Below are 17,043 nucleotides of genomic sequence, written 5' to 3'. Positions count from 1 at the left end.
CGCCGAGAATCGAACCTGAGACTTCCACGCCAAAGGCGCGTGCGCTAACCGCTTAGCTACGAGGGAGTTCTAACTCAGACCTCAGGGAGATATGTATACACAATTACTGTACATTTTGTGCTAGGAGACAACACCTAGATCTTCACAACAAACTCTAAGTTTCGGTAGCAAGAAGTGTAATCAGAGAAATTTTGGTAAGTCAGATATTTTTGCAATATGTAGACTAGCATAAAATTAGTTATATTTTCATTTATATTACAGTTAATTAAACATGTAAATAATATTTGAATTTGTAGCTTATTTTATGAACGTACAGTACAACTTCATATGGTGGTATGGGTTTGTTTTTGAGTATCAATTTTCTAAGCGTGGGATTTTTTTAAAAAAGAAATTAGGGAAAATTTAGGTCGACACGAGGGAACTTCTATGAATTTCGTTGGCATCACTGACTGCATATGTTCTTTGACCAATGTGGTGTTGACGGTTGTGAGTCTGGACAAGTAAGAAAAAAAAGAATACCTATATATCGGAGAGAAATGAGAGATTGATAGAAAACTTTCTCCTGGTGAAATTAGGTAAAAATAAGGAAAAGAAGTGAATGTAATCGTTTGGCATCACGAAGGTCTGAACTGAATCAATAATGGCATCTGGACAGTGGGAAGTTGTAGGTAAAGGCAAGAAGAGCAAGCAAAACGGTCAGGCTGGAAATAAGTTAAGTAAAAGTGAAAGGAAAAAGCTAGTGGAAAGTGCACCTAAAGTGGAAGATGTTTGTAAGTATTTTAATCACTATAAAAATAATTAGGGCAATGCACATATAACAGTAAAAGAACCACAAGATTTCACTTTAGACTTCATTTTCAATAGTTAATATTCTTAGTAGAGGAAACAAATATTTATTGATTAAAGATTAGATACGGTTAGGTTTAGTAGTGCTGGTCAACTTTAGGCACACCACATTTTGCAGAATTTACAGAAAAACAAAGGCCATATCTTGCATGGAAAGACATACCGGTATCCATAAGGAACAAATTTCTACAGGCGGCAGTCACTCGGTCGAAAAAGTGTAACAGCTTTTTCAGGCCAGCCACTCTGAATGAGGTTTTCCTGGGTTTTCCTCATTCACACCAGGCAAATGCCGGGGTGGTACCTAACTTATAGGTCCCAGGCCGCTTCCTTCCTTTCCCAATCCTTTCTTCCTTCCCTTTCCCCGGATTGTGTGCTCGCCGAGGGACGTCATCCCTCAAATCGTGAAGGGCTAAATGGCCTTAGATGCCGATAGCCCACAAATCTAAATCCTAAATCCTAAATCTACAGGCGGCAGACTTAAATACTAATATAGCTGTATTTTAGGTTTATAAGTGTAAGGTTACTAGTATAAAATGATTGCAGGTGTTTTACGACGGTTAAAATAAGTGAATGCATATGAAAAATGACTATTAGATACTGTTATCCTCCTGCGAAGTAATTCTGCACATTGTACAAAAGATATATTTTATATTTACAAGTGTAGTTTCACTAATGTGAAACCAATTTAAGTGCTACTAGCACTCGCATCATTGCGAAAAACCACGTGTTTTCAGTACCCCTACATATACATATACCACCGTCGTCGGCGCGTCTGCTTGTAGCTGCCAATAGGTGCCATTGACGTGACCTACCCTGCCTTATGATCCGTAACGATATAGCTGCATACAGTTAAGGCATCAAGTAACATGAGGAACACTGTTTCTAATATCTAGCTTACGCGTGTACATATCGCCGCTGACGCGCCTGCTCCCTACAGATGCATCCTCAGCTTCGCCCTGCTCTGTCTCTATTAGATAGTGGCCATCTAACACAGGCTTATTTGTGTTTTGTATTGTAGCTTTTATGACGTGTCCAGACGCTGTAATTACATACAAGTCATGAATGAAACTCAGTTTTTCAAATATTATTTGTGGTAGCGTATTTGAACTAAGCCCAGCGCAAATATTTTAGGGGACAATGAGAAGGAAAGTAGTGATAGAATATTTTTTTGATAGTAATGTAGGGTTTCGTTCCTAAACTTAATTTGCACGGAATGGGTAACTAAGAAGTCAGGTCATTCAATAAATTGACTAAGGTAAAATATTAGCCAATAAGCAAGCATGTATTTAAATTTGCTCACAATGCACTGAATAGTTGAACGGAATGTGTTTATAATTTTTCCTATATTTTATTTGTGATTTACCTTTTAGGGCAAGGTTTACAGTCACTTCCTTCAAAGCACATTCACAGCGTAAACTATCGTACACTCGTAATACACCCTGTGCCTCTAAAGCGCGACTACGTAGCAAGCTCAGAGAGACCAAGAAAAGGTGTCATCCTTCTGAAAACATAGTTGGTGTACGAACAAGTGTTGCACGAGAAATGAGACTTTTTGTTCTTTTCACTATTTTCAGGGTTTGCATGTTACATTTGTTTCGTGGTTTTCACATATTGGTGCTCGTGATGTTTCCTTACAACAAACTAAAACAAAGCTAGTACATAAAGTTCACATTTTGGCAGTTACAGAGCAATTCCTCCAGTATATTCACACTGTACGAACAAGTGTGTTACATAATGTACTAGGGTTAAAATGAGTTCGTACAATATCAAGTGTTTGTTGTACTATCTCGTTTACGCGCGTACCCTCTCGCAGAAGCGCTCCCGTGCTGGCCTACCTTCTGCCCTGACTCGGTTAGATAGAATTCTCAATTTTAGTGACCGACAAGGTCGGAATTTTTTAGCTCTCTTCAATTTCGGTTTCAGTCCATATTCAGTGTGACAGACAAGATCTTCTCTTGTGGAGAAGGAAAGAGACATGAAAATTACGGGAAATTGGAATAGGTCAATAAATGGAAACAAAGATTTACGAACTTTTTTCCGTCATGTTTTCAGAATTGATATTTTCAGTTTATTTCAACCTGTTTCGAACTCTTGTATGAGCAGTGTTTTTCTTCCTTACATAGTATGGAATGAAAGAATATACTATACACACAACGAATTTGTAGTGTCATTGATATATGATATTCATTGAAGAACATGCTTGTAACAAGACATTCATCTTATGATGGAAGAATGGTCATTTATCATCCCTCTACTAAAGAAAAATGCTATTTCAAGGGTACCAACTTTTCCTTGAATGTTGTGGTGCGTATTTGTCCAGGAATTTGGAATCTCAAATGAGATCTCCCTCATCTAAATGCATTTTGGCACGTAGAAGGGTAGATATTTACATGGTTGTCTAAAAATCTACTCTCAGACCGTATCTTTTATATTATGGTTATGCAAAAAAATCCAGTCTCAGGCTAAAAGATAACTAAAGATACTAACGGAGTGGCGGCCTTGGTGTTAACCCTTTCCAGCCCGAATTTTTTTGTGTGTTGGAAAAACATATGTTCACAGTATTTCCTGTTGCAATGACGCCACGTCCTAGATCCTCCGTTTTGCTTCACCGTAAGTAAGTAGAGGTACCAACTTATGAGATTGACCCGAAAGATGAGTGTAATGGTTACATGGGGAAACTGCATGAATTAATATTAGATTTATGATTATAAAAAGTTAATGATTCCAAATGTTATCACCGGGCTTTAAATAGTCCACTTGCTACCCTGCTTCTTCAGTCGATTTGACCTTGCACCTACAATCGATAACATCGGATACATGAGCCCTCTGTTTGAGTTGGGGAAATAATGAAGACTTATTTACCTCACCTTAAGTTTTGTACGTCCCTGTTGTATTCATTACAGTGTTCTAATCTTTTCTAAAAACCTTTTTCCTTTTGTCTTGACGATGTGTATACGTGATTTGAATAGACTGAAAGTCAATTTAGTTGAAAAGCATAAATAAGAACTGTTGTATTTTTTTTTTTAATTTCTTTTTACCTTATGGATACTGACTGGACGGTAGTCTGCTCACATGCTGGGGGCGCGGTGGCTCAGTGGTAGAGCGTTCACCTATGGTGCTTGGGGTCCCGGGTTCAATCCCAGCCCCTGCCAAGTGAACTTTGTGGTGGACAAACACCGCGCTCGTGGGTTTTCTCGGGGTTCTCCCGTTTCCTCCCACTTTCTTCATTCCACCATTTCACTCATCTCTCATCATCACCGTCTCCTTTAGCCTAACCGGCATAACCGTGGGACGTAAAACTTAGATTTCATTTCATTTTCATGCTCACATGCTAAGGCCTCAAATGTTAATTTATGTTCGTATTATTACCATATGTTGTTGTTATATATTTTGTATTGTTACCATTACTATTTATTGTTGTTCTCTATTTACTATTGTTTTTATACGGGGTGTTTCAAAACAACACCGACAACGTTTGGGAGGTGATTCCTGACACCAAGATAAGACAAAAAGTATAGATCAACCTGGGTGCACAAATGCTTCCTTTCAAAGTTACAGGCTGCCGAAAACATGGAAAAATGAATTTTAAAGGTCCATAGCTCCGAAACTATGGGATCAACCGTAGTCGGGTCAATACTTCACTTAGGAACTAGTATGAGCCTTATCCAAATATCGAAGTTTCAGAATCCTGCAGTACTTCCACATCATCTCTATAAAGGTAGTTGGTGAGTACTTCAAATTATATGCCCGTAGCCACACTTCCTCTATAAAAATTGTTGCGTGAATACCTTAGGATTCTGAAATAGGGTAAATGTGCCACTCTTCGACCACCTAACTCATTTTCGTATGGTCCTTAATCGTTGTTCACTGAGTGTAACAACTTACGAGGATGCAACTAGCTCACATGTGTTCCTAAAGCTATATTTTATCCAAAACTAAGATAATTTATACCATTTATAAATGTAATATTAGTCGGAGAAACACCAACAACTGTCTTTCTTTAGTATTCGACCATTTTTCGGTAATGTTCGACCACATACTGTTTAGTCATCGACCACTACTCGGTTAATGTGTTTTTAATTACAGTATGAAGGCTAAAGCATAACTTTACCAAACTAATAACATCTGTAGATGTTATATCATTAGTTTTTCAGGTATCACTTCGCAGTTTCGCACAATCGTCGCTGAGAATAAGTAATTTTGTGATAATTTATCAAGAAAGGGACCACTAAATTTTTTTAAGGTTCAGTGGAATGCAGCACTAAACGGGCTTCGTCTTCTCAGGTATATACCCTATCTCCTAAATTCGTTTTTAATTACTAATAGCGTTGTTACCTTGTATATCACTCTTTCAGTTAGTGGTGCAAAAGTAACGCGTGTAACACTGTACTCAGTTTCCATGTAGAACTCTCGAACTGTCTTCTTTCATTTCAGTTTTAAACGATTTGGACACTGATACGTCGCAGGGTTGAAGAATATGTGTGCTGTTTGGTGGCAGGCAGCAGAGTACTTTACCACAGCTGGAACAAAATTCGCTGACTTCCATTGTCAAGTGAGTCTTGTGGCTGTCGATTAGCACAAGGACTGGTTTCTTAATAGAGGGATCATCCACACATTTTAGGAAGCCGTTTGCTATCCATTCGTAGAATGTTTCACTTCGCATTGAGCCGCTATCTGACGTGCCTTTAAAAATCTCTGAAGAAACTGCACTGATGACGTCCTTTGAAAGATGTTTTGCATACGGATATGGGACCATCGGGGACACAATTTCTCCTGCAGCGGAAAAAGTGCAAAGCACTGTTAATATTTCTTTTTCGTTGCTCTTCACCTGGTACATATTTTCCCACCTTTTGGGCCCCAACACTTTTCCTGATTTGGAACACAGTTGAAAGCTGGATTCATCAGCATTAAATATTCGCTTAGAATCATTTTGAATATCAGATTGCTCCGTCCGTTTCAAGTATTTCTCAAGATCCTTAAACCAGAAGCGAATGTTTCCCTCGATTACAGCGTATCGCTCCTTGTTCGAAGTTTCGGGACACGATTTGTGGGTGGGGCCGCGGTGGCTCAGTGGTGGAGCGTTCACCTCTGGTGCTTGGGGTCCCGGGTTCAATCCCAGCCCCCGCCACGTGAACTTTGTGGTGGACAAACACCGTGTGCGTGGATTTCCTCGGTGTTCTCCCGTTTCCTTCCACTTTCTTCATTCCACCATTTCATTCATTACTCATCATCCCCGTCCCCTTTAGCCTAACCGGCATAACCGTAGGACGTAAAACTCAAAGATTTCATTTCATTTTTTTACGATTTGTGGGTGTCATCTTATGTAAGTATAGTACCAGGTTTCACCAGGTCGATTGTCTTTGAACGAAGTTTTACGTTTTTCTGAATAGACAATTTTTTAATACTGTTGAGAAGATCGTGTTTCTTCTGTAGAAAGCCCTTTTGCTCATACTAATGAGCAAGTTTGCTAATCCCTCTTCTTTCTGTGTTAGGTATGGTTTTGGAACCATTTTTCACTCTTTGGGACTGTGGTCATGAATTTTATCCATCAGCGTTGCCCGAGGAATTCCATAAATTGCTGATGCACTTCGTATGGAATGCTCTTTTTTGCGACAGGCGAGAATAGTGTAGTTCATTATTAAACGAATTAGACCAAATATAATAAATTTATCATTCAAATGTCATACCGTAACAGTGCCGTTAATTGTGTATGAAAATCTTCGGAAACAGTATGAATATTTAGTTACTTGAATTTGAATTTATTTTATGGCCTTTAGGCTTCTAAGGTTCCGGCCAGGATAGGATGGGGGAGAGAATGTTGGAAGTTAGACGGCCAGAGCCTATTTTGTAGGTACCATCCCAGCATTTGCCTGGTGTGATTGAGGAAAAACCCGAAAGAACTGTCAGGATGGTCGGCCGCTGGGATCGAACCGAGGACCTCCCGAATACTAAGCCAACGCTCTACATTTAGAAAAAAGTTCGTCTCAACCGAAACATTTAGCCTGAAGGCTCCTCGCACCAATTTGGCGTAATCCAATCACGATTGGGTCACGAACATAGAAATATCGAGGACAATTAAAAATGCCCTTGCTCTTCAGAGGGATTCAACACCCAGTGGATTGCCTCCTCATGATCCGAAGCCTAATGCCTGACACCACTACCACTGAGCCACATCCATTCGGTGAATATTCACTTTACTAACAGTAACATTCAGCAGATGATTATAGAAGTGTAAATTGGTCACTCAATTCATGCTTGAATCAAGGAATTCTGCGAGAAAATACAAACGCAAAGCATGGTCGGACACTGAAATAAAAAAGTTAATCCTCGACCAGTACAAATGTATTACGAAAAATAGTGGTCGAACACTAGTAAATGTTTTGTGCGCCATTATAACTTCAGAATTGGTAATTAGGAACTTATTTCATGTAGATGAATCGAAAGTTAGTTGTTATTGACATTTGTACAATTTTTTAGTGCTCGAACACTAGTTAACAAAGAATATTTCGTAAGTCATTGTCCGACCACTACATTTTATTGATTTAATCTTCAAACCTTACAATTATCACTAAAATTTTATTACTAAAATGTGTTCTACAGTTCCATGCACCAGAATAGTATGTGCATTTCTTACCTGGTGCCGGAAAGCACGAAAAATAGGGCGCTGTCGTTCCCATTTGCTACAGATTAAAGCTGTCGAAATCTTAGTGCGTCTTCCGTAGGCAAACATTCGATTGGCTATTACCGCATGCATGTATCCTCATCCGCAAAAAAAAGTTCGCATATACTGTAACTTCCACATTTTCATTAATAACTCGCTTTTCTGACTATATTATCGCTTCTTTGTGCTTTCCTTAACAAAGCAGTGTAATAATGCATAATTATTTATTATTTTAGAGAAAAAATAAAGCAAAATAAGAAAATTATAAGCAAAAAACCTTTAATCTTATGAAACCTTAGTGTGTCAAATAATTACACGAAGAATATCCCGTGGGAAAAAAGAGGGAAAATGACACAGGTATTAGGAAACACTCACTAACATGTGAGGCTATTGAACAGAAACATGAACTGAAGAGTCAACTACGTATTTCTGCGTTTAATATGCAATTCACACTTCATGCACAGTTCCAATATGCAAAATCAGTCAATATCTTCAGTTGAAATTACTGATATAGGGAGAAAATGACTATTTAAAACTTCAGGTGTGAACGTGCGCTTGGAGCGATATATGAGCATTATTACAACATAATCTTTCATGCATTGTCTCGGTGGTCAAGCGTGTTTAGTAGTGTTCTTGAAAGTCTAGCATCGGAGGGCGGCAGTTCGAATCTGCCTCCCGGCAGTTTTGATTTTTTTCAACATATGGAAACATTTCTTTAAATATAAAGTTCTGCTTTGAAGTGCTTGAAAAAAAAATCAGATGAAGTATCACGTTTCAAAGCCTGTTACATTTGTTCACCCTGTCATCATTTATATACGAAGACGCTAAAATGAGGAACGTTAACATTGTTATAATGGGAACAACTTTCTGATTTGAATACCAACCTTAAATCTCACGTCCAAAATGAAAATTATTCATGTTCTGATACCTATTGTAATATACAGGTGTGTATATATAGAGAAAGAAAGAGAGAGAGAGAAAGTATGTGAGAGAAAACAATATATGCTGTAATTTTAATTACAACGTAAAAAGTTATTGCAATTCATAATCTGGATTTTTACAAAGCGATTTGAACGCTTGAAGCGACTTAATATTCATAAAGCATCTTTTTCTTGAAGTGTCGCAAATAGTCCGATGCTTTGTAATATGTGCCAAAGAAATAAATGCATGTTTTTAACAGGATAGTATCGTCTACCTTTTGCTTCAATTGATGGTATAAAATAATGTTGAGTTGATTTTAACATCCCTTTCAGCATCGAGGCTATATGAGAAGTTTACCTACTGATTAGCGTGAAATCCGAACCACATGAGCTCACACCGGGAATCGAACCGGGTCTCTTACGTCAAAGGTGCGTATGCTAACCGCTTAGCTACGAAGGAACTTGGTATGAAACTAGAATAGCACACATTACCCCATATATTTCACCGAAAGATTTCTGTTTTATGATCAGAAAATAGTATTTCTGGACACCGTAGCGAAAAATGTATTTGCTTTTTCAAGTAGTGTACGAAAAATACAAAGAATAAACGCAGTAGAAATGAAACCAAGAAATGAATTCAAAGTAAAGTGTTTTGCCTCTCTCGAATAAATCACTCAATGTATTACAAGTGCATATCTCGTGCATTTCCAGTAGAATTATTAAAACGCGCTGGCTTTATAACTTAGCTGTGTGGTCTAGTGGTTAGCATGTGTGTCTGTGGTGTACAGGGTACCGGGTTTGATTCCCGGTGGGAGAATTTTTGGAATTTTAAATGTTCTCGACGTGTCTGTGTTTGTGTCCCTATCATTCAAGGTTACTGTAAAACGTGTATAACCGAGTAGGAAATATGCAGAAAGTACTGATAAGGGGAAAGTAGACTTTGGTAAGTGAACTTCGGGGCCGCCTTTCGCGACGTAAATTAAGAAGAAAATAAGTGGGTTTAGCGAGGCGCTTGAAATTACAGTAATGATTGACGGTTCGGTTCCCAGTCCGGTTTTCTTTCGATATAAGGATATTTTATTTTTTCTAAATACAACGTTACATTTTTAACATTTGAATTGGTTATAAAAACAAAATCAGATAAACTGTCAGCTTTCAAACCTCTGTCACTTTTATTCACCATCTGTTTGTATACGAAGATGACGCTATGGAAATGCTAGCACTACCAAAGTTCAAATAGATTTCTAAGTTAATATCAAATTGAAAACACACGCCCAAAATGAGAATATATGTTTCTGCTTTATATGTATAGTTCAATTATACCAACCAAAATCCGCTATCCCCATTCCCTTTGGCGGTAGGGGTAACTTTAAAAATTTTAAAGTGGGACCCCCATTTCTTATTGGACATTTCGATTCTCCAGAAAAAAGTGACTGATCTCACCCAGAATTGAAAACAATTCCTTCACGGATGGCACTTTAATCGATACGGGAAAAGGAGGGGTAGCAAAACGTTATGAAAATGTTTTTGTCAGATCCGTGCTCTGTGGTCATACAGTTAGCATACTGGACTGCACAGTCAGAGATCCTGATTTCAATTCCTAGTAACCCTAGGAGAACACCAAATGAGTACCTAACAAGTAGTGACTATTTTCATGAATATATGCATCATATAAAAATCGCTTAAAGTTTGATACTAAGATATTATTATTATTATTATTATTATTATTATTATTATTATTATTATTATTATTATTATTATTATTATTATTATTATTAATATTATTATTATTATTATTATTAATATTATTATTATTATTATTATTATTATTATTATTATTATTATGTTGCATATTACTTGAGCTTATAATTAGGAAGACCTAGGCGCAGATGGGAGGACAATATTAAGATGGATCTCGCAGAAATAGGAATACAAAGTAGAAACTGGATCCAGCTAGCTAAGGATAGAAGTTAGTGGAGAGCTTTTGTGAATGCGGCATTGAACCTCCGGGTTCCATAGGCCATAGAATTAGTTAATTAGTTAGGAGGGTAAGTGTGCCTAAAGTCAGCCGTCTCCAGTAGTCAGCCATTTTTCAGTAAAAAGCATATTAAATAAACATACAGTAGCTTGTTATCAAACAAATAATCAACTACAACTTAAATCAGAGCTCCAGTATTCAACCTCATTTGTTCTGGCCTGGTGTGACTCCTCGTGGCAGAAAAGAAAAATTATCATTTGAGGTCTGCTGATGCAAGTGAGCAAAGTGCGCATTTTGTTAATAAAAAAATAAGGAAGAAGCTTTACTTCAAAGTTAAGTTAAAATTATATTATTGTAAAATAGTACGAGTTATTGCTTTCTTCTATGCATGAATGTATCGTAGCTTATTAAAAATTCGTGGCTTATGATACAAAACAAGATATTGCGTAGAAATAAGGGGGGCTGACTACAAGTTGCATTTTTGATAACGTTTTCCGGTAGTCAGCCATTAGGGGCTGACTACTGGAAATGACTCTCCACTTCAATTTCCAATGGTCAGCCCCCCATTACTTTCAACGGACGACTACTGGATACATATACTCCAGTAGTCATCCACTTATCATTCATTCAATTTAAATGACACATGACATACAACTAAGACACTTAACTAATACGTAAAAGACTTTTCTAACGATTTAATGAAAAAGTAACTGTTATGATGTCACTAATTGCATCATACAAGTATAATACAGTTATAAAGTACGGGACAAAATTAAACGATCGAAAATGCCATTAAAACTTATGACGATGTTGGTCTTTATTTTTGTCCCGTACTTTAATATCAGTCTGGTATTGTAACCATTTCAATTCTTGTATTTTTCTAGAACTGAGGGAAAAAAAGGTTAAGGATTTATGGCTGGTCTGAATTATTTCTCTAAAATTTAAAAAGGACAGGTAATGAGTATTTATTTTACCCTAAGCATACGCCCTACATAAGCTTTGGGGGCCCGGGTCCCCCGGCCCTAGCAGGATCGACGCCTTTGACCCTGATCATAGCTTAATCTTTTAATCTATGGTAGCTATGAGGAAGTAAGGGTTATCCATATCTAATTGATTTATTTTTTTAAATTACTCCGCACAATGTCGCGTTTCTGCACGTTTTTAATTCCAAGGCTACAATTGCTCTTCAACTATTATTATTATTATTATTATTATTATTATTATTATTATTATTATTATTATTATTATTATTATTATTATTATTATTATTATCTGTTCTTATCTGCTCTGTTCCTAGAGTTGCCTGATTGCCGAAACAATACAGAATAATCATAAATATTTACATTCTAACTCACTGTGAGCGTGAGGAAAATATGTCTAACAGTTTAAGAACGCGTGATTTAGCGTTTCTTTCAACCAGTCCAAAGACATCTACTGGAATAGACTCAGTGTCAGATGTTTTTGCAATCAGGTGCGTTGAGGATACTCTATCCAAAGAGTCTTCTTATTCTACACTAATGAACACATATAAGGCTATTGTTCTGTCCGAAGAGGATCGATCTGCTATCAGTAGATACTTGCTAGTGAAATGTTCGATATCTTAGTCCTGGAACATACCAAATTTTAGCAATTGGCCGTCTAGAGCCTACAAATATATCTTCGATATCAGAAATAGACGTTACGTCTGACTCAAACCAGGAAAACAACATATCCGTTATGGCATCTTGTACTGAAGCGACGCAAGGTGAAAGGTCTGCTTCTGTTTCTACAGTCAGTAGAGCCAGAAATAACTCCATATGATCTCAGAAGAAATTCAAAGAAAACCTTCGTAAAATACTTCCATATCATCTGGCTTTGATTAGCATCTTTTCTGGCTAGCTCCAATCAAAAACAAAACTACCAAACATGTGCCCAGAGAAAAAGTTCAAAGTGCAGTATCCTCCCAAGCATGGAGAAATTATCAGATGGTAAAGAATAAAAAGAAAAGAAAACTAGAAGAGGAATGTCTAAAATGAAAAAGGGAGAGAATACAAAAGAAAGGAAAAATTTAAGTCAAACAAAAAGAAAAGGACTGTCAAGCCAAGTAGCACTAGTAGTTAAAAAGACGAGACGCAAGAAGTTGTTGAAATGCCGTCTAAGGCCTGAAGAAGAATTCATAAGTGATATTGAGAACGATACACTTAAATATATTGGGTGTCACTTTTGTGATCACTGCTACCACTTAAAATCACGTGCCTCAGTGAATTATCGTACGAGGAACCTGCTTATGTGTCCTGAATGTGCTTAATGAACTTCATATTAAAGGGTTAATGTCATAGCTAAATATAAATATCAATGTAAATATAAATAGGCCTATATATTAGTTTTAAATAGGCTAGTCTAGGCCGAGGCACATTTTTCTTAGTTTATGGTAAATATCATACAAGAAGTCTGTTTTCCTGTATCGCAAAATATTTTCCACCAGGCCTGCTTCTAGCCACAGAGGTTTGGGGGGGGCATAGATATGTTAGGGGGGGCAAGTCATTAAAAATCTCTTACACATATCTAAATTGTGTTTTTTGTGTTGAGGTCTAGAGGGGCCATGAAAAGTTTAGGAGGGCCAGGCCCCCTAGCTCCCTCTACTTGCGGGCCTGTTTTCCATGTAGTTTTTCTTTGTAGGAACTCTGAGTGCAATATATTTGTCCCTTAATTTGCTACTGAGGAATTGATCTCTAAAATTCCATTAAAAAAGTCAATTCTATAGTGTGGCTGAGTACTGGTTAAAGTAATAGGTGACCTTTGGTTTTCATAGGCCGACTACTGTTTTTTTCAGAGTTTCTGGTATTTTCTTTTTCCTGTGTAATTTTTTATAAAAGATTTCCTATGCGAGCTACACAAACGTAAAATTTAAGCACTGTTCTTTCTAATGACATATGCAGTAAAAGTTATGAGTAAAAAATGATTTTTTTATACTTTAACAAAGTTGAAAATCTCCTTAATTGGTCGACTACTGGCACATTTACCCTATTACTTGAGATGCAAACTATAGTTGCAATTTTTTGAAGGAATGTTGCCTAACTGGAAAGTAGAACTTTACATATTGTTTTATCTGTGAAACATATGCTTGTTTAGCTTTATTTGAAAGTGTTAATTTTGCCAAAAATATTGAACGTTGGAAAACCGCAATAGCATTTCCTTATACGGGCCAAAAAAAAAGAGAGCTAATATTTCTAAAAGAGGTAATCGTAACAAAAACGGATAGGAGATAAACATAAATCGAAAATGTTATGTTGAAAACATTTTCATTGATTTTGTCTTCTGCCTCAGGCACTGACAAGGTCAGACAAATATTGTCTATTACGTTTAAAATTGCCTAAAGGAAAGTTGAACAGAATACCACAGGTCTTATCACTCAGTAATCAGTTGTAAAGTGCTCCCTTGTAGTTCAACAACATATATCGAAATAACGTGTTTTCTACCTCTTAGCAAATAAAAACTACGATCTTACTAGCTCTTGGAGTAACCAACTGTGCATGTCGTTTAATAGCTTCAACTAAAAGGGGTGCTCATTCAACGTGCAACTCGTGAAAAGGGTAGAAGTCAGAAATGGCTGAGAATAGAAAAGAGCGTGTTCTTGCTTTAGTGCAAGAAGGCTATTGCGCTTCACAAGCCGCTGAAAGGTGTGGAGTTTTACCAAGAACAGCACAGAAGTGGATAAAGCGTTTTCGAGAGACTGGAGAAACTATGCGGCGCCGAGGTAGTGGTAGGCGTCGTGTGACGATACCTGAGCAAGATGCGAAGCTTGTTGCTGCTGCGCGACTTAATCCCAACATGACCGCCAGACAACTTCGGCACGCATCAGCTTTTCCAGGCTCTCGAGATACTGCTGTACGGCGTCTTAGGGAAGCTAATCTTCACGCCCGTCGTGCTGCGGTGAAAGAATTCCTCTCGGAAGAGCATATAAGACGACGGCTTCAGTTTGCGGAAGAAAATGTGAACCGTGATTGGAGACATGTTGTCTTCACAGACGAATGCACATTTTCTTCCTCAAATAATGGCCCAGTAGTCGTGTATCGTCCGAGAGGCTCCAGGCATGATCCCAGATACGTTTTCCACAAACGTCACTGTGGACGCGTATCTGTATCTGCTTGGGGTTTCATGACATCACAGTGTCTTGGAGTACTCCATAGGGTAGAGGGGCGTCTTACAGGTGAGCAATATTTACATATCCTTCGAGATGTTATGTTGCCATCTGTGCGTTTTATCTACCCCGATGGAGTAATCCAGTTTCAGCACGACAGGTCTCCGGTTCATATGTGTCAATTAGTTCAAAATTGGCTCTCGCAGCAGGCTGATTAAGAGGTCCTAGATTGGCCACCGCGTGAAGCCGATATGAATATAATTGAGACAGTATGGGCAGAGGTCAAAAGGGTGATGAAGGAGAACTGGCCTAACCCGCCTCCATCCACAAAAAATCAACTATGGAAAATCGTTGAAAACAGCTGGGAGGAAGTCTCCCGTAGTGAACGCTTTCTCCGCAGACTTACCGAAAGCATGCCCAGAAGGCTCCAGGCAGTCATCGATGTAGAAGGTCATTGGACCTCCTATTAGACACTTATATATAAACAGCCCTTTTCAAGGCTACGTATTCCCTTCCATTCTTTTTTTTTTTTAATGCCAATGAAAATGTATCTACGTCACTTTCACCGTTAAACAATGAAAATGAAAAAAAAAACAAAAAAAAAAAACATAATAGCAGTGGACAAGACTCGATCGTGCGAACTTGTGTATTGTAATCTCTCACTTATCCCCTGAGCTACGAAGTAACACGTAGATTTATTTTTTGAAAAAGATATTAGTAGTTCATAACAACACACTCCCTTTTTATGTAATTCATGTGCCCCTTGCTGCTATCGATGGCGTGAAAACAAAATGCTACACATTACCCCATATCATTTCACCAGTAGATTGCTGTTTTCTGATCAGTTAAAACAGGATTCCTGGATATTTAAGCGAAAAATGTATTTCTTTTTCATGTATTCTACGAAAAACCTAAAGAGTAAACAAAATCGAGACAAGCAACTTTCTCGAACAAACCACTCAATGTATCAGTGTCATTGCAAACAACGTCTCGCTGATGTAATGAATAACAACATGTAGTAAAGATTATGGGGTCTTCAGATCAAATACAGCTTGTCATATGGTTTTGTTTTCTTCAGCACAATAGAATTTTTTAAAAAATTATCCAGTCATGTGAGAAAAACAAATTTTGCAGAAATATAACATTTCGTTTCGAGAGGCGTATTAGCACGAAGAAATAGTTTTATTTCTTGCAATCCAAACCGTGAAGAATGAGCTAATGAATAGCGTTTATGGGTCTTTCGATAAGCACCATCCAGTGTGTTGTCGTCGGCAACGTTACATTTTTCCTTTTCTTTTTTTCTCGTTTTCGCGCATCACATTCTGTTTTTCAATGACTTCTAATGCTAAATTTTAATCCGCTGTTACTTCGTTCGTCGTTTTCACTTCCACCTACAATATTAGATTTAGGCATAGCTGACTATCCTCTAATTTGTATCGAAGTTTTGTCAAGTTTCTAGTGAACGTCAGCTAACCATTTTCTTCCAAGTACTAAATGTATTCAAATATTTATTTCAAACGGCTGATTTGATTTCCCGTGATGATCGGACAGAAAAACACGACGTCACTTTTACATATTGACCGCCTTATTTGGAACTTGCCCCATTTCCCCCTCAAAAGTGGATTTTTAAGGACAACGGGAGATGGGCTCACATATTTTAAAATAAGGTGTTTATATCCATCTGTTCCTCTTACGACATATGTGTTAATGAATCCGACTGTACCAAATGCTAAATACCGTAAGATAATTTCAAGTGCTTCATCCGTTTTGCTGTGAAGACAAGACACAATCTCGATGTCATCATTCTTAAATATTGAGCAAAAACGATACAAATTGCCCCTCTTCTCCATTTAGTACCGAAATTTCTAAACACGGTCGGACACGTGCACACTCGTTTTAAATAAGGAATTTATGTATCATATTTCATCCCACAAACGTGAGAGATTCTATTTTTGGCATACATTTTAACCCCCTCTCTTCTGTTTGGATACGCATTTCAATAAAAATGGCGTGACAACAACCCAGTCCGAGGTAGGTGTTAACTATGTTAATAAAATTCATTTCAAACGGTTCAGCCATTTTCCGTTATGATAAACAACGTGTTTTTAATTTATATACTATGCAAATATAGGTTAATAGTATTATTCTGTCTAGCGAATTTTGTGTCTAATATTTATATTATATTCAATTTAATGTGTCACGCTAGTAGCAAATTAAGCATAAATGCGAAAACATTGTTCACTTTCAGTTCTCAAGAGAATTTCTTTCCTGTCTTTCTATTATTTTGTCAATAGCTTACAAAACACTGGCATCAGACTTTTGCAATTATATTTTTTAACGTTTTTCCCATAAACTCCCCTGAAAATTTAACCTGAATCGACCCTTACCGGGAATCGAACCCGGGACTACAAGAACCAAAAACACTCGCGCTAGCCACTAGACTTTTTAAATTTTTATTCCACGTTAATTAGTAAGCCCACGTTTCATATAGCCTTGCTGTTGAAAGTGTTACGTGAAT

The 17,043-nt window shown here is 37.4% G+C and overlaps 1 protein-coding gene across 2 annotated transcripts in view; it reads left to right on the top strand.

Moving 5' to 3' along the window:
* The first annotated feature begins 445 nt into the window (after positions 1 to 445).
* Tmem214 (Transmembrane protein 214) overlaps positions 446 to 17,043 on the top strand; it is a 125,992-nt gene continuing 109,394 nt past the window's right edge. The window contains exon 1 of one of the 2 annotated variants that reach the window (XM_081754783.1): positions 446 to 770. In XM_081754783.1, coding sequence (XP_081610909.1) covers positions 641 to 770 — 130 coding nt within the window. In that variant the 5' untranslated portion in view covers positions 446 to 640. The remainder of the gene's footprint in view (positions 771 to 17,043) is intronic. The other variant, XM_081754776.1, reaches the window with a different exon arrangement.

Source organism: Thermobia domestica, chromosome 1 (genome assembly GCF_964235325.1).
Source record: "Thermobia domestica chromosome 1, izTheDome1.hap1.1, whole genome shotgun sequence".
In the NCBI taxonomy this organism is placed as follows: Eukaryota; Metazoa; Arthropoda; class Insecta; order Zygentoma; family Lepismatidae; genus Thermobia; species Thermobia domestica.
Note: the sequence above shows the minus strand (reverse complement) of the source record. Positions and strands in the feature narration are given on the sequence as shown.